The sequence below is a fragment of the Alternaria conjuncta genome (assembly GCF_024043145.1).
Source record: "Alternaria conjuncta strain BMP 0040 chromosome Unknown scaffold_23, whole genome shotgun sequence".
NCBI lineage: Eukaryota > Fungi > Ascomycota > Dothideomycetes > Pleosporales > Pleosporaceae > Alternaria > Alternaria conjuncta.
This window is the reverse complement of record NW_026250112.1, coordinates 235951-257404: the sequence shown is the minus strand read 5'-3', so window position 1 is coordinate 257404 and position 21454 is coordinate 235951. Positions and strand designations below refer to the sequence as shown.

Genomic DNA, 21454 nt, shown 5'->3' with positions numbered 1-21454 from the left:
GCGAAGATCCATCACCTTACATCATGGTGGAGACCGACAATGTTTCAGTCAATTAATGGTTGTTGTACCGATGCTCTGGATATGCGGAACACGCCCAGAGCGTATGCGACATGCCCATCCTGGCCAAATCACGCTTCATCAGCGCCAGCTTCCTCCCCGCGGAGACGCCCTCGTTGCCGTGTTGGCGTTCTGAATGAACTCAAATTACCACCCGTACCATATGTCTTAATACCCGGGATCAGTCGGCCAAGGTACCAGACTTGAGTCTGCACGCTAGCTTCACGATGACATCGGGCCCCATTCTAGGCCGCATGACACTCGCTTCTGGCCGTGCAGTCCCCGCGGTCATTGTATGTCGCTTGCAACTCACATCCCGCTCACGAATTCTACGCTCGCACGTATTCGTAGGGAAAGCACGGTCTTTCGGAGATCCATCAGCCACATTTGTAACACAGCAGGAGACCACGGCCTGTTGGGGACAGATGCATGACTAGCGGGCCGCGTTCGCTGCGCGAGTGGCTAGAAGGTCAGGCCGAGCGGGATTCGTGAACTTTGAAATTACTCGAGGCCATGCCGCGAAGCCACTACACCTAGGCTAATAGGCCCAAGCCGTATCAAGGTCGTTTGCATGAAGGGGCCAGAGCTGTGGCGTGGAAAACTGGATTGGCGCCATGGGCATCTCGGCATGGAGAGGGCGGAGCTATGTGATCGGTCCCAGCAGACGAGTGTGGAGACTTCGTGCGACGGGGTGTCGCTGTCATGCCTCCCGCACCAGACTAATCAGGCGCAAACTATGTCCTCCACTTCAGCGGACGTCTAGAAGGGAACACTACCCACCGGCGCGAGTTCAGGTACAAACGCGCAGAACCCTCTTTTCAGCGGCTACCCCTCCGATCGACTTCTAAGTTTTGACTGCTGCGAGGAGAACCTACATATACACATCTCTCCGCATACGCGCGATTGGACCCCGAAAAGACATTAGCTTACAAGACGCTGGTCACCTCCTTACTTGGATCCTCAAAACGAAACACCGAAATCGCCTTACTGCGTCGATCGGCGGTGTATGATGCAAACCACTTGATTGTGACGAGCTTCTTCCAGGAAACACATCGAGGGTGATTATACCGGTGCGGTTCCGCTCTGCTGACTCCATCTCACTTCACTCCTCTTCTGTAAACGTAAGTGATGAGTAGCCTCTCTCGTTCATCAATGCAACAGACATGACCAACTGACAGAGTGCAGCTTTCACAGCTGAGGAAGTGCACGTAAGGCGCATTATCAGCCTCACGAGAGTACGACACATCTCAACACACTGAATCAACAACTGCTTCGTAATGTTGAACCAAGACATCGAGACCAAGTACCCGCTGGGGAGCAGACCCGCTATATCTTTCCTTCCTGCACTCATTGTGGGTTCATACATTGTCAGCCTCATTGGTGCTTTCACAACTGTAGAGTTGCTACATCGGAGAGTTTCAGGAGCAGGATGGCGGTCGTGGTATGTTCTGATCGTACATCGTTGTACGACAACCACTAACTCCACTTTAGGGTACAAGTAGGAGGCTGCGCAGTTTCATTCGGACTGGTGGCTATCTGGTGTATGCATTTCGTCGGTAACCGGGCGATCGTGCTCGGTGACGGAGAAGAAGAGATTCAACTCTACTACAGTTCGACTTACACCGCTGTATCGGCTGTCCTACCGGTGGTCGTCATGTTCTTGGGACTATCGGCTGCGGATAAGTTCTATAAAGGAAGCAAAGGTTCCCTCGTTCGGTTCGCATCACTGGGCGTGTGCGGTGTTTGCGGAGGAGCGGCTGTAACAGAGATGCATTACCTGGGAAACAACGGCACTACCAACTACCGGATCATCCTAAGCTGGCCACACGTCGTTGGGGCCGCATCTATCGCTGTGGGCGCTTGTCTCATTTCGTTCAGTCTCTTCTTCCACTGGAACAAGCATTGGATGAACAACGTCTGGCGACGAATCATCGTGGCCGTCGTACTCGCTTTGGCCGTCTGCGGGATGCACTGGACTGCTGCAGCTGGTACCTGGTATGAGATCCGCGGCTACCACGATGGACCTGGCCAAGAAAGGAACACAAATCTTATCATCTCTCTTTGCCTTGTAAGTCACCCACGTTACGAACGGAGCGCATCGCTAATCGAGAACCAGTGCCTGAGCGCGTGTGCTGTATGCTTCCTTCTCGGCTTCATCAAGCAGCGTCAGCGTCGATTGGAAAAGAACCGAGCTCAACAGGTCGTTCTTGCCATCGCCACATTCGATCCGGAAGGAAGACTGCTCGTCAGTCAGAGCGGACTGATGCCATGTCAGACAATCACCCACCAGTTCCACCAAAGAACATTTGACGACGAATTCAACACATCGCATCCTGTGTTCCAGTGGATCTTTAGGGTATCGCGCAACTGGACCGGCATTTCCGATCTCATCCCGACGATGCGAGAGCATCTACAAGCAACAGGATACCTCCAAGCGCCTACTCACGGAAGCAACAGCCGATCGTCTCTGGAGGCCGATGACGACATAAGCTACTCGGCTACATTCCGGGAGCTGTTCTGCGTCACAGCGCACGAGATTGCGCAGACACTCGACACGAGCCTGCAGAATCTTGGGAATCTATATGAGGAGGTCTTGACAACGGGTACGGTGATGAACCGCGCAATCTGGACAGGCAACTACGGCAACAAGACCATCGTGGCCGCGGACGTAGCGACAAAGGATCTGGAAGCTGGAGCTGTCAACCCTATTCTATTCGGAAGAGGTCAGATGCTTGTACTTACAAAGAAGGTCGACACCATCGAGGCACATCGACTACACAACCTTGGATACGGATTCGCGAGTGTCGAGCAGGTCAGCGATCATCTGGCCCGCAGCCTGCAAATACCGCGCGATGATCTGGAGAATCTCGTTGGACGCCTACAAGCTTTCAGCGAGAGGCAGCTATCCCTTCCCAAGAAAGGCACCTACATCGGATCCTTCCTCGTACAGCCCAAGCCCGGTATGCGAGGCCTGGACGTCATAGTACCACGAGCTACACCTGGCCGCATCCCGATGGTGAAGCTGAGCAGCGACGAGCTGGACAGTCGGCAGCTGAACATCCTCACCACCTTCAACGGTTGCAGTTTGGACGACTGTTTGGTGCGCATCAACAAGCGGACCGCGACCGACTCGGAGGACGATCTTTTCCTCGACAAGTTCCGAAACAGGATCATGGAACTCCTGCGAGACTGCCCCGAAGAAACTCTTCATCGCTCAGTATTCTCATCGCAGCAAATTGACATGATGCACGGTCAGACCGAGTCCAGTCAGGCCACGCTTTTTGCTTTCTGCGGCATCAAGGAGATTTACGTGCAGTCGCTGCAGAGCCTGACACTGAAGACAATTCCACTCTCCTTCTTCCAAACTTACCTGAGGTCACAGCCAGGATGCGCCGACCACGCGATACTGGCGCAGAAGAACCACAAGGAGTTTAGCAGCCTCCGACGCGTCCCTTCCATTGCGAAGATGCCACCCAGCAGCCGCGGCGGCAAATGGACTCGCGGTTTACGTTCAAAGCGATCGAATTCAACGGAGCTGAGCTGGCAGCAAGCAGACACGTGTTCGGAGAAGGGTCTGGTCAACTGCACCACGCATTCCCAAGCTGAGCCTTCGTCGCATCCATGGGGAGGCATCATGGTCACTTCGACCCAGAACATCCATGTGGACGAGACCAAGGCGGGCGCGAATGTAGAGCTCCACGACCTAGGTGTTCGCGCCAATGTTGGTATGGCGGAGACGGAGCAACAGACGCTGGCAGACCGACTCATGTCGATTACCACTGCTTTCCGCGACCCGCACGCGATTCGCCCGCCAGGCTACCACGGTGTCCGGAAGTAGACACCGTTCATCGGTGGCATGGTGTCTTTTCGACATTTTTTTCTTTTGCAGCGTTTCTGGCGTTTGGGTTGCTGGCATTGGAATACCCTTCATAATGACATGCGATGACACAACGAGGGACATTCACGATCCATGGGATGGCGTTTGGGATCTGGGAGCTGCTTCAGGGCTTTGACAAAAAAGTGTAAAGCTTGTAATAAGTATATTATGTATGAAGAAGAATAGAGAAGATGTATTCGAACAAAGACAATATGAAGCACATGTGCAGGGCAGAGGCATCCGATAACGCAGACGGGCCCGCAATGGTGGGAGGCTTGGCGAAAGACGCTCATCTGAACTTTCTATGCCCCACGCGCGAACTGCCCCAAAAACATTGACTCAACTCCGGCTGCAGGCCACTACCAAAGACCAGCTAGTGTGTACGCCCTCTTAAAGCATACATCCATTCCTGGTCCCATTGGAACATCCAACAACCCGCCGCATTCGCCTTCCACCCATCGCGACCAGCCCGCCCCCGCGGCCCCTCCACAATGTCTTCGCCCACCACCACACCAACCCACAAACTCACCCCCCTCGCAACCCTCACACCACCCTCTAACTCGCGAACCTGGCAATCCGCGCCCCATCCCTCCCTCCCCATCGTCGCAACCGCCTGTTCCGACCGCAGCGTCCGCGTCTACAGCTTAACCTCCTTCACGCTCCTCCATTCTATAACCGGTGGGCATAAGCGCAGTGTACGGACTGTATCGTGGAAACCAAACACTCGCGGGCAGAGTGTGTTGGCGACTGGGAGTTTTGATTCTAGCGCTGGGATATGGCGGCGGGAGGAGAATGGTGGAGGACGCGAAGAGGACTTTACAGGTAGAAGAATCGGTGGCGCAGAAGACTCCGACAACGAACAAGACGACGCCGACGACTACCAATTCTCCTGCATCCTCGACGGCCACGAATCCGAAATCAAATGCCTCGCGTGGAGTCCCTCGGGCCAATACCTAGCGACGTGCTCCCGCGACAAGAGCGTGTGGATATGGGAGGAGCTCGAAGACGATAACTTTGAAACCGTGGCTGTGCTGCAGGAACACGATGGCGATGTTAAGAGCGTGGCGTGGCACCCCGCGGAAGATTTACTGGTTAGCACGAGTTACGATGATACGGTTAGGTTGTATAAGGAGGATGCGGATGATTGGGTTCAGGTGAGTATGATTGATGGGCATGCGAAGACGGTTTGGTGGGCGGAGTTTGAGGGGAGTGGGATGGCGGGGAGGGATTGGAGGAAAGATGCCACCAGTAGCAGTACATCGGATGCGTCGCAACAGCAACGATTGGAATATATGCAGGAGTTGGAACGATCGGGACCGCGACTCGCGACGTGCTCAGACGACTGCACGGTTCGCATATGGCGTAGGAAAGCGAAAGAGGGGGATGACAACGCGAGTAACAAGACGGGCGTCCCTAGTATCATTCGCTCGGCGGCTATCGACGAGGAGTGGTATCAAGACGCTGTTCTGCCACAGGTTCACGAACGCGCTATCTACTCGGTTTCTTGGAGTCGGAAGACGGGTATGATTGTTAGTGCGGGTAGCGATGGTAAGGTTATTGTTTATAAGGAGAGGTGGAGAGAGCAGGCTGGTGGTGATGAGATGGATGGAGTGGAGATGGATGTTGATGGTGCGCAGGCAGGGGGATTGACAGAGTGGGTGGTTGTTGCGGAACTGTTTTCTGGACATGATGTGTTTGAGATTAATCATGTTTGTTGGGCGAAGAGGGCGGATAAGGGGAGGAGGAGCGAGGACGAAGAAGTGGTTTTGACTACGGGTGATGATGGGGAGGTGAGGGTTTGGGTGTTGGATCAGGCGTGAGCTTCACAGACAGATGAAGTCGATGGAGGGAACACCTGATCCCACCCATAGTACTCATGAAGTAGATAAATAAAATCAATCTTCACATGTGCCATTCGTTTCTTGAATGCTCTGTTCCACTGATATCTGCCCTTGAAGGTATCATGACTACGACGACGTCTCTCCAGTGCAAAGTGGCCTCGATCTCCGAGTAGGTAGACCATCCTTTGTCCATTGTATACATTTGGTGATGACACGTTCTCAGATCAAGCACAGGGTCCAGAAGTTGGCAGGCCCCTGTCACATGCGAATGATGCAAATGCGAGGAATCAGGATGGGAAATGCCACACGTGGGCCATGTTGAAGCTCTCAACCAGTCCGCTCGCGTCAAGAGCGTGTGGCGCAGGGAGCGTTGGGCGGACTGGCGTCATGCCAAGGTGCCGATCAGATCAGGATTCAAGGAAGCGCGAGAATTTACGGACGGCAGCTAGACGCAATCTACGCGTGTCCAACATTATACTAGCCACGCCGTCACCGTCTATCCACTGTCTATCTACTGTCTCACCGTCTCTGCTGTGTGCGTCTGCGATGCTGTGCAAGGCCATCGTCACTTCCTCCTCACCCATCTAATTGGCGCTTGCGCATAATTGCCCCGACCTCGACCGTTATCACCCGCGTGTTACCCATATTTGGGCATTGCGCACCCGACGCCTACTCCTACTCTCCCACCTACAGACCACTCCGCCCTCTCAACATAGTTTTTGAGTTTGCACGTGCAGCGTAATTGTCCGTAATTGCCTCCACCCACGCCTATGCCGCCAAAACGAAAGCGGTCCACCACTGTATCTTCGGTCAAGAAAGACGCCATGGACGCTGTGCAGCCCTCATCGCGCGACGCCTCGGACGAGGGTGCCGAGGACCCTGTTCTCCAGGCTGTCGCGTCCAAGAAGGAGCGCCAGGCCGATGCTAATGGCACCACTACCAAGCGGGTTCGCGTTAAGAGCGCCCACGGCGACGAGGATACCGACGAGGATGAGCGCGCGAGCAAGAAGAGCCGGCGCACGTCATCGCTCGCCGGCGACGACCATGGCGAGGGTGGTGAAGCCGGCAGCATGCGCATGGAGCCTCCGCCCAAAGCTGGTCTCGTCGACCCCGTAGGCTACAAGACGAACCCGCCGCCAGAGGGACGCCCCGTCAGGATATACGCAGACGGTGTTTTCGACCTCTTCCACATTGGCCACATGCGCGCCCTTCAGCAGGCCAAGACGGCCTTCCCCAACGTCCAGCTTATAGTTGGCGTTACTGGCAACAAGGAGACACATAAGCGCAAGGGTCTTACCGTATTGTCGGCGCGAGAGCGTGCTGAGAGTGTGCGCCATTGCAAATGGGTCGACGAGGTCATCGAGGACTGCCCGTGGATTGTGACCGCCGAGTTCCTGTTGAAGCACAACATTGACTACGTCGCCCACGACGACCTTCCCTATGGCGCAGACGAGGGTGACGATATCTACGGCCCGATCAAGGAGCGAGGCATGTTCCTCGTTACCCAAAGAACTGAGGGTCTCAGCACAACGGGTATCATCACAAAGTAAGTCTCTCCACCCACATACCACTCCCCATACTAACACACCCCAGAATCGTCCGCGACTACGACCAATACATCGACCGCCAACTCAAACGCGGCACCTCGCGCAAAGAGCTCAACGTCTCCTGGCTCAAGAAGAACGAGCTCGACGTCAAGCGCACCATGGCCGAGCTCCGCGACAGCATCAAAGCAAACTGGACAACCACCGGCCAGGAACTTAGCAAAGACTTCCGCCAATTCTGGCAATCGAGCCGGCCTGCATCCCCTGCCCGCACACCCACGCGCGAGCAGTCACAAGCAGAAACCATGGAAGCAGCCAGTGTTGCTCGTTCTCCTTCTGCGATTTCGCGACTCAGTCACCTTGATATTCCGAGGGCGAATAATACGAGGGAGAGTTCCGAGTTTGCGGCTGGGTATAATTTGGGTTTGATTGGGGGTGTGAGGTCTTGGGTACGTTGTCTCCATCCCGCATAACCGCAAATACGCGGATGAGAAGAATTGAGAGGATGGTTCACTAACAAGATAATTAGATGGCACGCTCCCGCCGCAACCTCAACGACAGCCGCCCGCAATCCCCCATCGACGACAGCTCCGACGAACAGGAAGCTAGGAGTCCCCAACTACATAAAGGAGAGCAGCAACAGCAGGAAGTCACTCGTGGTCGTACGGGTAAACAGACGAAGAGCGAACCTGCTATGGATACTGCGGCTTAGGATGCTGTGAATCGGTTCCTATAGTAGGGCTTTCAAAACCGGAGGCAAACGTCTGCCTGAAGCGGTAGTCTTATCGATGTTTCCTTCTGACCTAGCAGACAAGCACCACATAGCTTGTGCGACCAACGGATTGTGTATACGTGGCTAGGTGGGAAAGCCGTTGCACGACGAAAACGTACATTATCATAATACTTGTTTTCCTTGTTATGGAATACTGGCTCAGCCTCCTTTTTCTGTTTTGCTCTGCCTTGCTCTGTGCTACTGAACCTCGTTGCTATTTTTATCTGATTCATACTAGTTCGCGATAGAGCTTGAAATGCCTGTCTACAACAGATCCTTACTTAGGAGCTGCGCCTACCTTTTCCGACGATGGTGATGAACGGCGAAGTCGCAATGCCCGCTTTGCTGTCGCTGCCGTTGTTGGGTCAAACGACAACTGGTTGACATTGACCAAACGTGCGTTGTGCTTGTTACACCAGGCAATCGATGGCTTCTTTCTCGCGTATCCTTGACTGAAGTGAAAGGGTGGCTATGTTCGAAGAAGATAGATTGCTATGCGAGCATATACATGAAGACACTCGTTATGTACTGCTGAGGAACCAGCCTTACATCAGAAGCACTGCTTCGTGAGAATAGTCCCATCATTGCCAGATTCATCCTTCATTCCTATCTCATCTGCGATTAGATACCAGCACCCCGTGTGGCACAGACGGAAGACGGACAGAGGAGGAGGATTCATCACGCATAGCACGGCCAATACGGGGTTCGGAAGAAGTCACATATACCACCACACCAATCACGAGTATTACAGTCTTCACACACACCTCCCCTCCCTCCTCATCCACCAACAACCAACGTCGATGTGTATCATAACTTTCACAACTCACCCTCATTGCGCCTGTCCCCCAGCCCCCTCATCCCCTTACATCCGCCTGTGTCCCTACGCTCGCTCACTCAATCCGGTCAGAGCGTGTCCAGTTGGAGCAAGGCTGTCGCAGACGATGTGGGTTGAGGGCGAGTGTAGCTGGTGTAGGCAGTGTGGGAGGGAGGGGGTGAGGGAGGAGAGGGTTAGGGGAAGGAGAGAAGGGTATAAAAGAGGAGATGGGTATGGGGATGGTGGGAGGGGGAGGTTTGTGAGATGGGGGTCTTGAGAGGGTGAGTTGGTGGATTAGGAAGGAGGATTGGAGGGGGAATGAGAAGGAATGAGGCGGAGTGGACGAGGGGGAGGTGATAGGGCGGGTAGATTCGTAGAGGTAGAAGACGGGTGAAGTCTAGGGGTGGGATGGACGATAGATACTAGCTGTAGAAAGCTTCTCGAACAAAGGATACTATGGGTATGAGTGGTTGACTCATACCGAGTAGTCTTGTCTCGCACTGATCATTGAAGTGGCAACTTTTGGGAGATGACGAAGGGAAAGTGTGCGCCGTTGACTCAAATCTGGGGCATGATCTTGTTTCGCGCAGGCCATTGAAGCAGGAAATACCCCAGAGACGCATGAAAGAAGAGTATGCGCATCTGATCCAGACTATGGCGTGATCGTATCTCGTGCTCGTTATTGGAGTTGTCGACTGCGGACGGGATGATCGCAATACACCTAGTTCTGAGATGTTTTGTCAAACTGAAAACTCTTCAAAGATGAGCAACTACTACCTCATAACGAGGGTCAACTCCGTGGATATCCCATGAATACCCCATGAAGTGGCTTGCTTCGTCGTTTCTAATCACTGTGTTGTCGTAGTGAAGCTGACGCAAGACGACACGTTGTCGCTGTTGAGAAACTTTTCCCTTCATAATCGCAACGCAACGCGGGGTTGCGAGGTTTACGTGTCGACGTGACTGGACCGGGATGTAGAGTCGAAGTGAGGCATGATGGCTGTTCGGCACTTTGGAGTGGTGCCTGACGATGGCGAAATGATCTTCCAGGATACTACACTACCAACGAGCCTTCCTTGCGCTTACGTCGGGACCTGCATTATCAACAAAACACCACATGACGGGCGGAGGACGTCTGCGAACATGTTCAAGCCCTTTGACGTTCAGAGCGACGACCACTCAGCGTGCGCCGGGCGAGGTGGATAATTAGTCCGACCCAACGAGAGTGCATCGTGTGACATCGCGACTTCCTAAGCGCAGCAGCAGGCGCGGTTCTGCCTCAGAACTCCCACCGGCGTCTCCAGCCCTACTATATTATAGATAAATGGGGCCCTCCATGCTCCCGTTTTTCTAGATGCTCTTGGTCCCACCCAGACTCGCTGCACGCGGTATAGATCGCCTCACACCCGCGATGTGATATACGACCAGCCCTCTCCACACCCAGGGCCCTCCTTACTAGCAGCCCCTCCGTTGTCCGCCCGTCACCAGCCGTCGCTTATCTGTCATACCATGAGAGGCTGCTCTGCTTTTGCCCATCACGATCTGCGACACACGAACCGGACAGGTCTTCTGAACGAGTCGGTCCTTGGGCTCTCGGCAGTTTGTCGGAGCGGCAAGGCTGCTAGATGAAGCGGTTGCGTTTCAGTCGCCTTTGGATCCCGCGCCCGCACGCCAGGACGTCCGACGATCGCACTTGTGGACGACTCATGATGGCATCGAAGGGGCCAGGAACACGACTGACGTCGGTGACTCGCCCTGACGTCGACCCACCGTAAGATGTCTAGAAGCTGTACACGACGTGCGACGCGTCTGGTCCATGGATGTCTGCGCATGCAGCGTCCGGTCAGACTGGGTCAGTCGCGTCGAGGACAGCGACACAGGACTGGGACCGGATTTTCTTTTCATCCCCCGGATAGCAGCGCGGATGCCAAATGCTCGCCCTACTTTCAATAAGTGAGGCGGCCGTGATGCGCTCCCCGGTGCTGCAGCCAATCACGGGTGGCTGCACGCGGTCTCGGCGTGCTGGGCCTGCACATCTGCTGCATTCTGCTCCCTCACGACATCGTCGGATACCGTGTCTGGCGAGCGAGACAGCGCTACTGCGGCTCCGCGTTTACCGTCTGAGGTCTGTTAATTGCTGTCGCTGCTGACTAGCGGTGTGCAGTCGCCGCTGGGATGACACGCGTTGCAGCTTCACGCCCACCAGACACGCCCGAGGTCCCCTACGGAACGCCCTAACGCCGTCGGTCGTTCTGTGGCGATCGCCTCCCACGTCCCAAAGTATTGGATTGCACATTTAAGATATGGTCAGAGCATAATCCACGACGTAGTCACAGGTCTGTGCCCGTCTTTTAAACAAGAATGCAAGGGCACCCGCTCGCACCTAACCTCAGCCTCCGACCTTGCACAACCACCCACAACGACACAAACGTTGTTTGATTTCCGCAGCGTCACCTTGCAGCACTCGCACGCCCTGTCGCAACTCTACTACTACTCCATCCAGTAGTACCCCTTCCTGTCTGTCTCTCTGTTTTTTTGCTCGTTCCGCGCTGTTGCACTTTGCTTCTGCAGCAAAGTGGTTTTCCTACGAAGCCGTCTCTTCACGCTTCGCATCGTCACTCTTCTTTTTTGTCATCATCGCGAATGACCACTCTGTCCTGCTTGCTATGAGATAAGCCTCGACTGGCATACAAGAGATCCTATTGATCTGGTATCCAACGAGGGCACATGCAAAAAGGTACGACTTGCTAAGCACGATCCCGCGTCTTCGTGCTTGTCTGACTCGGGAGCTATCTCGTTCGTTCCAGCGGCCACCCGTCGCTACGTCAAACAGCCTATGAACACGTTTCTGGCTTGTGTCTTACAAACCGCTCTGTCTTGGATAGTTTGTAAGCTAACGAGTGGTAGTTGGCGCTTGTAGCAACCCCATGCGCTTTTCTTGAGCCTTCGCTTCCCCAGGCTTCATCGTCGCCATTACGCACACTCGCGCGCTCGACACCTTCCCGCTTTCAACCGTCGTCGTACACCCTACCTACGTCATCTTATGAGAACCCGGCCCACCATGCAGCAGAACTGCGGGAGCATCCGTCGGCGGAAGGAGATGCGTTCCCAGCCGACCAAGCCTGTCAACACAGCTTCCTCTTTCGGACCTGGCTTTGCTTCACGGTCGGCCATGGATGTCGACGACAGAAGCGCTTCCACGTCATGGCATAGCTCTACGACGTGCTTGGATGGACAGATGGAAGAGACTGCGTCAGGACCACGGCATGCGGTTGTCGAGGTTAGATCAAGAGATGGAAGTCCAGCACGAACGCTATCACTTTATCACTCCACCATCCCAGAAGAGCTCGCAGGATATCTACGAGTTATGATGCCTGGAGAGACAGGAGTGGAACAGTCTGGCGAGGAGCTGGCAGAGAACTTCCTCGAAGCATTAGATTTGCCGCCAGTCACCAAGCAGTCGTTGAGCGAGCTGGACATTCAGAGCATCATCACCAACATCAAGTTACGGCATGACGTCAACTTCGACAGAGACCTCAGCTTCAGACCGAACGTCGATGGCGTCAAGGGACAAGAGAAGGAGAGAGTAGCGGACAAGTACTGGGGAGCGTTGATCGCCGAACTGGTACTATACAACCGCATGTTCCACGGCACACCACCCCTGTCACCGATCCAAGTCGAAGCTTTCACACCATATGCGCAACGGCGGATACCGATATTGTTCCAGAATGTCCGCGATGTTCTCAAGAGCCTGGTTCCCGATCGCGATCATTCCAGAGTGGATGAGCATCTCGATGTTCCTATGCTGATGCAAGCTATCGAGCGAGGAGTGTGTGATCTGGGGCGACTGTCAGAGTGGATGGCGCAATTACTCAAGGAGCACTGCGCGCCGATGCGTGATATCTTGGTCGACGAGATGGTCACCTGCACAAGACTAGGCGAGGCGGACCGTAATCTCGAAAAGATCGTAGAAGGTCTGAGGAAGTTGTTCGGCATTTTGGAGGCCATGAAACTCGTAAGTTGCCTGATGGAAGTGATATGTGCTCAAGCTAACCCATGTAGGACGTTGCGAACCATCAGATCCGGAATCTGAAGACGCTTCTGATCGAGGACAGCGTCAACTTTGAGAAGCACTACCATCTCGACAGACTTGTTCACGGCAGGGCAAGAGTCAACATCAACACAGCACAAACCTGGTTCACAGACGCCGTTGATGAGTTTGGTCCTCAGTGCTCGCCACGACCCCGAGCTGGCCCATGTTTCGAGCTGGAGGTCTTCACTCGCGCAGTCACAGCAATCACATTCGGCCGAGACGGACGGAGTGACTTCCCTGATACCTTCTTCCTAGACCACGATCGCCTAGCATCACTCAAGGCTGAGGTTGACGATCTCGTCATGTTTGAGGTCTGCATGGAGATGTACACACAACTCGCCCGACAGCTCGGCTACCAAGGCTCGATGACCCTTGCCATCGGTCAACAACTCCGCACCGCCCTCTCCGCCATCATGGGCGAAGCCGTAGGCCACGGCCCCCAACAATGGATGCTGAACTCCGAAGCCCTCTCCCTAGAAATCCTGCGCCAGGCGTCCCACCTCGCCGGCCAAACCCCCTCCTGCAGTTTCGACCACATGGCCGAAGCCAACCAACACCTCCGCACTCTATTCGTGCGTAGATCTTCCTGGCACGCATCCCGCCTCGAAGCGTCGCTCCTCCCTCAGATCCTCGCCAACGTCGACCGCCACAGCACATCCTCGCCCATTGAACTGTTCAACGCCCTTGTTTCTATATCTCCTTCCATGCCGCCGCTCCCTTCGCTTTCAAGACCTAACATCGCCGATACGTTTGCTTTTGCGCATTTACATCCTGAGACGGCGAAATTGACTGATCTCGCTAATCGGGTTACACATATTATACTGCTTCACTGGCGCATATGGGCGCCCATCGCATACGTTCAGGAGGATGGGTCGCAGCGCTCGACATCGACTGATGGAAGCGCGATATCGAACCAGGTATCGCAGACACAATCACAGTCACGGCAAGTGGCTTCGAATGCGGAGAAAGACGCTTCTGTCCCAACTAGTATGCGGACGGGTGAGAAACTGGATGCGGGTCAGGATGCGCATGTGCAACATCAGTCGCTTCCGCAATAGCACTCATCCACTTCCTCTCCCCATCTCCCCTACATCACGTCCCCCTTCACCCCCATCCTTTTCCTTCTCCTTCCCGTTTTCCATCTTCCAAGGCGTTCAAAAGGCTTCACACGAACGATTACTACCGGCGAGATCTACACACACGGCGCAATAACGGCTCTTTGTTCTTTTGCTTGTTTTCTGCTTGTTTTTTCCACGATACCACCTTTTCATGCTCACGGCGCTGCGGCAACACTATACGTTGTAATAGAATGTTCACAAGAAATTTTCCAGTTGGGTTGGTACTTGTTGTATCTTGCGATGGGAATGGGATGGGATGGGATAGGTCAGGATAGGGATGTAGCATTAGTGGATGATTGAAGAGTGAGAATGAAGAATGTTACAAACTGTTATGGTTTTTTACATGTAGGTGTGCGGCCGTCTTTCAGTATGATTATCTTGGATATGTTCCAGCTTCTTAGCTCGCAATCAACCACTTGCTTTCCTCCCTTCAATGTTGCTATCGTATGTACAACAAATATGCTAGAACGCACCTTCCTTATTGCATATCTCAGTACCTACTACTGCTTGAGTTCAACCAGAACAATATTAAGAGTACATATAGGTGTATACAGTAAGTAGAGGCTGTTTGCGCAGTATCCTGCATCGCGATTATATATAATGTCACCGCATTATAGTTCTATCTTAGTAGTAGCGGATCAATTAAGGCAATACATAGAACCTACGCTAAATAAATGTTAACTTACTTTCTAAGGTAGCTAGGTCGAAAGTGACATACCATAACATTGAGAACTACGAACCGAGCATGTCCTAGCCCACTCCACACATTGTTCAGTCGTCTAGTAGCGGGTAGTGAGAGATAGAGGTTGAAATAGGATAGTGGAGGAGTTATATAGGTAGCGAGGTAGCGTGGTAGCCCCACTCATTTTCCAGCGCTGGGTTAGCAGCGTGCGATCATAGAGAGCTTATTTAACCGATCTCTTTCGTCGTAATAGGCGCTAAACTCTACCTCCGACAGCGCAGTGCAAACGTTTTCTACATGCGCTTCTTCTTTGTGTTGCTCCCTGCTTATGTTGGTTCTCGTTTACGTTGCTGCTTGTTTATGTTGCTTCCTGTGTACAGCTAGATCAATCGAGACTTCGCGGTTGATCTCTCATCTAAGCTTAACGCTGTGGCCTTTACTTTCCTGTTGCCTATTGCCTCTGAGATGGAGAGTGGATGGCCATTTGCTACATTGAAAACATCTTTTAGCGCTTACAGGTGCGATATATGGTGATGGAAATGAGTTTACATATGACTATCTGAGACTACTTTTGAGGAAGCTACAATGGCATGAAATCTTCGTCGCAGTAATGATATGCAGCGGCTCTAAGAGCATACGAGTAATCGAGAGAGCAGTTCTTGCAAGCTTCCTGAATGTCGTGTTGAACATTTCTGTACCCCTTTCTGTGCTGATCCCATACAACATGATTTCCACATCTGTGTGCGAGTAACGCTTTGCGGAACCACGCCAGATGTTCATGGACTCTGCTCAAACGAGGCATTGCCAATGTAGGCTTAATTGCAGCGTACAGATCCCATTGAGGGTGAGATACAATCCAGAGTAGAATCTTACTGATGACAGATTCTCTTCCCTTGTGGACGATGTTTTCTCTATCTCGCCACTCGCAGTTCCGAATCACCGCTACCATCTGCACAAGATGCTTGATCACCCATGTAGCGTCGACCTCTTCAGATGCTGGATTCGTGATGTAGGCGCATATTCCAGTTGGTATCACTGCAGCGCTTTTGATCGCTGCAGCTTTTTTGATCGCTGCAACGTTTTTGATCGCTGCTGCGTTTACGAAAACACAGTTTTGGGTAGGGTCTGAGACACAATAGGGCTTCACAGTAAGCGAATGATAGGCCTTCGTGTATCGAAAACATGGTGCGTAAGTTTTGCGAAGTACCGCTCGTGGATTCTCGCAAGTGCGCTTGATGAATTCATCCAGTCTTCTTGCCCAAGGCGCGACCTCGCTGTCGTTGTGGAAGCTGAGGACGACACGACCATCCAGTTTTTCTTGTTCAGATGCGGTGACGCAAAGCACGTTAGTCTGGTCGCTGGCGTAACGCCTGAAGTAGCTCTCAGGACTTGAAGCCCAGGCTTCACGCAGCTTGAGGTCAAGGTCTTCGGCGGAAATAACCAGCTCGTTCTGCTCCAATATGTCTCTAAATGCCACCCTGCGCTGAGCGACTGACTCAGTGATTGCAATATACGTCAATTCTCGTATAGGTACACCGTCATCGTCCATGCGGTATCGCACAAAAAGCGAAACCAAGATCTTTTGCTCTGGAAGATCTTCGACGTCCTTGGTGTCTTGGAGCCCGGTCCATGCCTGTTCGATGATTTTGATTCCCTGAGCGCTTGATAAGAGAAACCAACAGCGGCTCGCATGAACAGTTCTCAATCTATCCCAACCTGCGTTCGTGAAGTTTTCCTGGGCATCATCGTCGGTTCCGGTGATATACAGCCCTCGTACTCGAGACTCGTACTTGGCGCTTTCCCAGACCCTGATATCGACATGCTTTCCAGTGCTCTCAAAGAGAGGTTTGAGAGCAGGCACAATAGTGGAGTCTTTTGCGTCGAAGGCTGGTTTCGCAAGTATCTCGGCCGTTTCAGCTCTGCTAATAGCAGCGAAAGGTCCATCGCCAATCCGAGAGTTTGCATAACCAGTCCTTGAGAGGATATCGGGGTCTGCGGTGACTGTATAGGATGACTGCTGACCTTTGTCTACTACAGACTTCAGTTGTCTAATGATATTGGGCCGGTAGATGTCACGCGCCCAATCAACGATGTAGTCCATGATGAGAACCAACTGTAGTGCTGCATCGTGGCCGGTAATACTCCCCTCCCACAGGAGATTAGCTTTCTGCCGAGACATTAGTAAACCATTGGAAAACTCATGTATTAACTCACGTAACAGGGTAGGCTTTCTGGACTAGACTTTGTAACGTAACATCCATATACCCTCCACTGCTCCCCAATATGCGCAAGAAACCAAGATAGTGGGCCACCTGGCACTTTCATCTTGTTGTCCTGGTCATCTTGAAGTTGGAGCTGTAGGTACAGATGATTTCGTATCGGTATTGCCGTTTGCGTCTCGATGTATTTCCAATCACCATCGCCTTTGAGGCTTTTGGCTTCCATCGCTAGGAAAGGGTATATGCAGGGTTGGTCACCACTGTCTGGGTTGCAGCTCATGGTCAGTCTCTGAGACAAATATCTGAGCGCAGTGTTCTCTCCCAAGTGGGAGATGTGTAGTCGCTGCAAACTCTCCGCCATGGCTTCAGTAGTCCTTAGTCCGTAGACTCGATCAGGCTTCTTCTCAATTCGACAATTCTCTGGGTCATTCTGGATGAAGCTTCGCTCGCCAATACGATAAGTGAAGATATCGGTCAGTCCTGTACTAAGACTAGGCAGATGATCAGCTGTGATTCGCTTGCTTGCCCAGGTGGTGAATCTATCAACTCACATGCTATGCTGTTTCGCCAATGGCTCACACAAGCATCCTGAACGACGTTTCTGACGCTCTAGGAGGGACATCGTTCGACTATTACTGTGTTTCGGATCCACCTGGATGCAAGATTCCCACAGACGTCTCCGACATCCTTGGCTACTTTCGGTCAGCGTGCGAAACATGAAGTAGATCAAATATATCATACCATCCGACTTCGATCTTAAACCGTTTAAAGACGTAGGGCTCAAGTTCCATTCTCCAGCTATCCTCGTTCTGGTAATCATCCCTCGATCGAACAGCCCAGTAGATCATCTGCTTAGCCCGCCTCTTGTTCTCGAGCTCCCATGGCTTGTCGATGGTGTCAGGTCGAGGTTGTATCGCATACGACTCGTAGCTCATCTTGCCCAGTTGCTGAATATGCTTGAACTTTATCTGATGTTCTTCAGGGACATCTCCTGGATGCGGTGGGTAGAATTCCTGATAGAACTTGATGCGGAACTCTTTCGCGTTTGCCTCGTCAGCAGCAGCTTTTTGGGCAGCTGTTTGTTTGTCTGGAACAGCGTCTGCTGTCTTCTTCCATTCCCTTTTCTTTGGCACAGGATCCATCGGTGGATCCGATGCTCCGTCTCGTTTTCTCTTACTTCCAGTACTAGCAACAGTCTTCGAGGCTTGCGCATTGCCCCTGGTTCTCAGCGTCGGAGCCATGAGTGCTGAAGTGGAAAAGATGATGGGATTTGGTGGCGTCGATCTGCGTCTTGTGGGTAGACTATGGCAACCTTGCTACTTGCTGACAAGTTGCGACGGAGTGAGGTATGGCTAGCGCTGCGGAAGGCACGACCAAAACAGCCGGCCGGGATTGCATTATAGGTGCCTTGATCCCTGGGGCCAAAAGGCCCAGCAGCAATCCTTCGCGCAGGCAGCATGTTTCGATGCAACACCTTGAAACTGTCTGCTAACTACATTCCGCCCCATCTTCTTACCCGAATCTCGCTTCCCCCACACTAGCGCGGATGCGACGGATCCTGGTGGCCTGAGCGCGCATCAGGGGAAATCAGGCACCGGCATGATAGTCCACAGCTCAGTCTACTTCTAACACACATCCTCCATCTTTGCTGCAGGTCCTCGGCGATGCCAGTGCTCACTTACCATCCACTCCATCAACAACTAGTACTGCGACGATGTAGTGCGATGAGCCATTCGTGATTACCACAATGGATCAACACCTAAGTATTTTTTTTATGCGCACAAAAAAACTCTTAAATTGGGTAGGTCACGATTACTGAAGACTTACAACTCTTGCAGACATGTTGCATTGCCCAGCTGGAGTTCTATCGCGCTAATGCCACGCTTAACCGAGAAGCGTGCGGCAATCGTCATGCGATTAGCAATCTCGCAAATATGAGCAGCCGCTCACAATAGCAGTATAGACGATTGCAGTCGTATGCTATTTCTTTACCTGTTCATAGTCCCATATGTATATAAGCCGCCCATACTCTGGGATCGCCTCCACGCCAATGCTCTCCAGCATCTCTAGTACTTACCCCGAATCCGTCCCTGAACACACCAAAGTTCTTAGAATCACGAAGCGGTTTGAGGCTATCCTGCAAACATATAGACACGCATTCGTGACTCATTTCCGCATTCACCATGGCTGCAAAAACGCGCTGTGCGAGCTCAGCCGAATGCTTATCTGACACCTCCCACAAAGAGCCGATGACATGCTGAAAGCCGACAAGCAAACACGCACTCATCAAATGCAATCCTTCGTCGATCAATTTATCAGCACTGCTCCGCCCAGTCGAGCAGGCCGAAAGATATGCTATGAACGGTGGCTTTTCGTGAAGCCTCAAAGACAACAGGTCCTTTACAGTGAGAGGGTCTTGCTGCCAATCTTCGACGAGAAGCGTGCTTTCGAGTGGGTCTTTTGGATCGGACAGCCCATGACCCGCGAAATGGAGGATCGTGGCGCGGCTCATATCTGCTATGACAGCGGCTTTATTGGGCTTCAGTCGTACCTCAGGTAGTTCATCAATGGTGGATAGTTTCGACAGTTCCTTTCGGACCAGTTTCCCTTCTTCGTCTGCGGAAGGAAGATCGCTGCCTCCAGGCGTTGTTCCCATGGACACTATGAGGGGCCGGTGGAAATGTAAGTGGCTGGCTGTGTTCTTTGCATTGCGCTGACTGTATATCATCGCTTTGATGGATGGACTGTAGGAGGATATGACTTTGTCCATCAAGATGGATGACGAATTCTTGGTGTAATTCCCAGCTGCGTGGATGGGCAAGGAGCACAGAGGACCGCTTGGCACCCACCACAAACGCGGCTTATCTGATGGTTGATGCGATATCAAACCTGAACGCTGTAGGGCCTCAAGTATAGGCTGTACGAGGACATCCCAGAGCCATCGAAGCAGCTCGAACATTTTCGGTTGAGTAATTTTACGCGACATCAGGAGCGTGGCCCATGTCTTGATTGCGTCCAGTTGCAGATTCGAAAGAGCAACGTGTTCCAAACGGGAAGATGCAACAATGAAAGCATCACTGCGATACTCACTAACGTTGATCACAATGACGGGACCGGCTGATGCTATAGCTTGCATCTCCTCCATTGAGGGCGGTGCAAGGAAACGAAGGAATCCGTCTTGTTCGCGAATCTGCGCAATGCTCTCATCGAGCTGTTTTACGATGTTGTTCCGGTGTGTGAAGTCGAGAGATACGTTCGTGCCGGAAGTCGCATCTTCGATACTGGCCTGTGCAGCAGGCGATTCGAGGCTGCTCCTAAGATGCTCAAATCGAGTAGCAAGATCTGGATGCTGAGATCGCAAGGCCGAGATATCAGAGCGAACATCGAACAGCAGACCAAGAATGATGCCCCGGCCTTCTTCCAGAATCTCGAGAGCCTTTTCAGCGGTTGCACCCGCCTGTAGTGCTACTGAGGCAGCTACCGTAGTCATCCCGGAGAATTTTGATATTGCGTCCTGTTGATCTTTTTGTTGCAGAGATCGGGGACTGACTCTTTGAAGAAGACTAACGGCAAGTTGCAGCAGAACGTCTGCTTCAGCAAAGTTGGCCTGCAGTATCAGGATGTCGGCAGCTTTTCTAGCTGCTTCAATTCGCAAAGAAGGCGAAGCAACGGGGTTGTGTGCGCACTTGCTTAGATTGCGAACAGATGCTCCCAGACTCGCGACAGAACCAGTAATCTTGTAATGTTCGAATTGTGTATTACCAAGATTGCGAAGCCGCGAGGGGAGTTTTCCGTCAGTAGGGAGCGTCTGATCGACGACTGATTGGAAGAGTCCAACGGCTTCGGTTATGTTTCTCGAGGAGTCGACCTGTGGTATTGGGCTCATTGCGCTAATTTGCAGGATTCGTGCCAGGTTGTTCCGATTGGCGAGATACTCCAGCTTCGTGGGTCGACCGAGATGAACCGCCTTACGCGCGAATAGGACAGCTTTGTTGAGATCGTCTGCATTGACTTGTTTCATATAGCGAGCAATCAGCAGACCAGACAATGTACTGAGGATTGTTTCAGTGAAATGATTCAGATCAGACGTGTTTCGTTCCGCATCAGTTGCGCACTGTATCGCTTCTTCCAAGTCCTTTCCACCACCTTCTCGGTCGAACCTTAGCCACAACACGCCAGCAAGATTGTGTATACGTTTCGTACGGTGAGGACTGTCGAGTGGCGTCCGCTCCAATGACTTTCTTGCAGTATCAACAGCGCGATGAATGTCCTCTTTGACCTGCATCAGCTCATATCGGAATCGAACGAGGCCTGTGAGAACGTTCCAGTATTCTTGTGCATGCTCACTCTTTTCCTCAGCCAGATGCTTTATCTCATCAAGCTTTTCAATTCCTTTGTCCAGATGTATCACGTCTCCACGGCATTGGTACATTAGTC

At 52.5% G+C, this 21454-nt stretch overlaps 5 protein-coding genes across 5 annotated transcripts; 4 read left to right on the top strand and 1 right to left on the bottom strand.

Annotated features, from left to right (window-relative positions):
- Positions 1-1334: 1334 nt before the first annotated feature.
- J4E85_010444 (uncharacterized protein) lies at positions 1335-3895 on the top strand (the record flags this gene model as incomplete). Its single annotated transcript, XM_051474653.1, has 3 exons — positions 1335-1498; positions 1549-2125; positions 2174-3895. The coding sequence occupies 3 exons, from the start codon at positions 1335-1337 to the stop codon at positions 3893-3895; spliced, it is 2463 nt and encodes an 820-aa protein (XP_051321573.1).
- Positions 3896-4425: 530 nt separating this feature from the next.
- CIA1 (Cytosolic iron-sulfur protein assembly protein) lies at positions 4426-5754 on the top strand (the record flags this gene model as incomplete). Its single annotated transcript, XM_051474652.1, has 1 exon — positions 4426-5754. The coding sequence occupies one exon, from the start codon at positions 4426-4428 to the stop codon at positions 5752-5754; it is 1329 nt and encodes a 442-aa protein (XP_051321572.1).
- A 791-nt stretch (positions 5755-6545) lies between these two features.
- On the top strand, positions 6546-8031 carry J4E85_010442 (uncharacterized protein; the record flags this gene model as incomplete). The annotated part of the gene is made up of 3 exons (XM_051474651.1): positions 6546-7321; positions 7369-7768; positions 7849-8031. The coding sequence occupies 3 exons, from the start codon at positions 6546-6548 to the stop codon at positions 8029-8031; spliced, it is 1359 nt and encodes a 452-aa protein (XP_051321571.1).
- A 3935-nt stretch (positions 8032-11966) lies between these two features.
- J4E85_010441 (uncharacterized protein) lies at positions 11967-14056 on the top strand (the record flags this gene model as incomplete). The annotated part of the gene is made up of 2 exons (XM_051474650.1): positions 11967-12920; positions 12968-14056. The coding sequence occupies 2 exons, from the start codon at positions 11967-11969 to the stop codon at positions 14054-14056; spliced, it is 2043 nt and encodes a 680-aa protein (XP_051321570.1).
- Positions 14057-15830: 1774 nt separating this feature from the next.
- J4E85_010440 (uncharacterized protein) lies at positions 15831-21449 on the bottom strand (the record flags this gene model as incomplete). Its single annotated transcript, XM_051474649.1, has 6 exons — positions 15831-15869; positions 16006-16965; positions 17064-17502; positions 17759-18235; positions 19095-19107; positions 19301-21449. The coding sequence occupies 6 exons, from the start codon at positions 21447-21449 to the stop codon at positions 15831-15833; spliced, it is 4077 nt and encodes a 1358-aa protein (XP_051321569.1).
- Between the last annotated feature and the right edge of the window lie 5 nt (positions 21450-21454).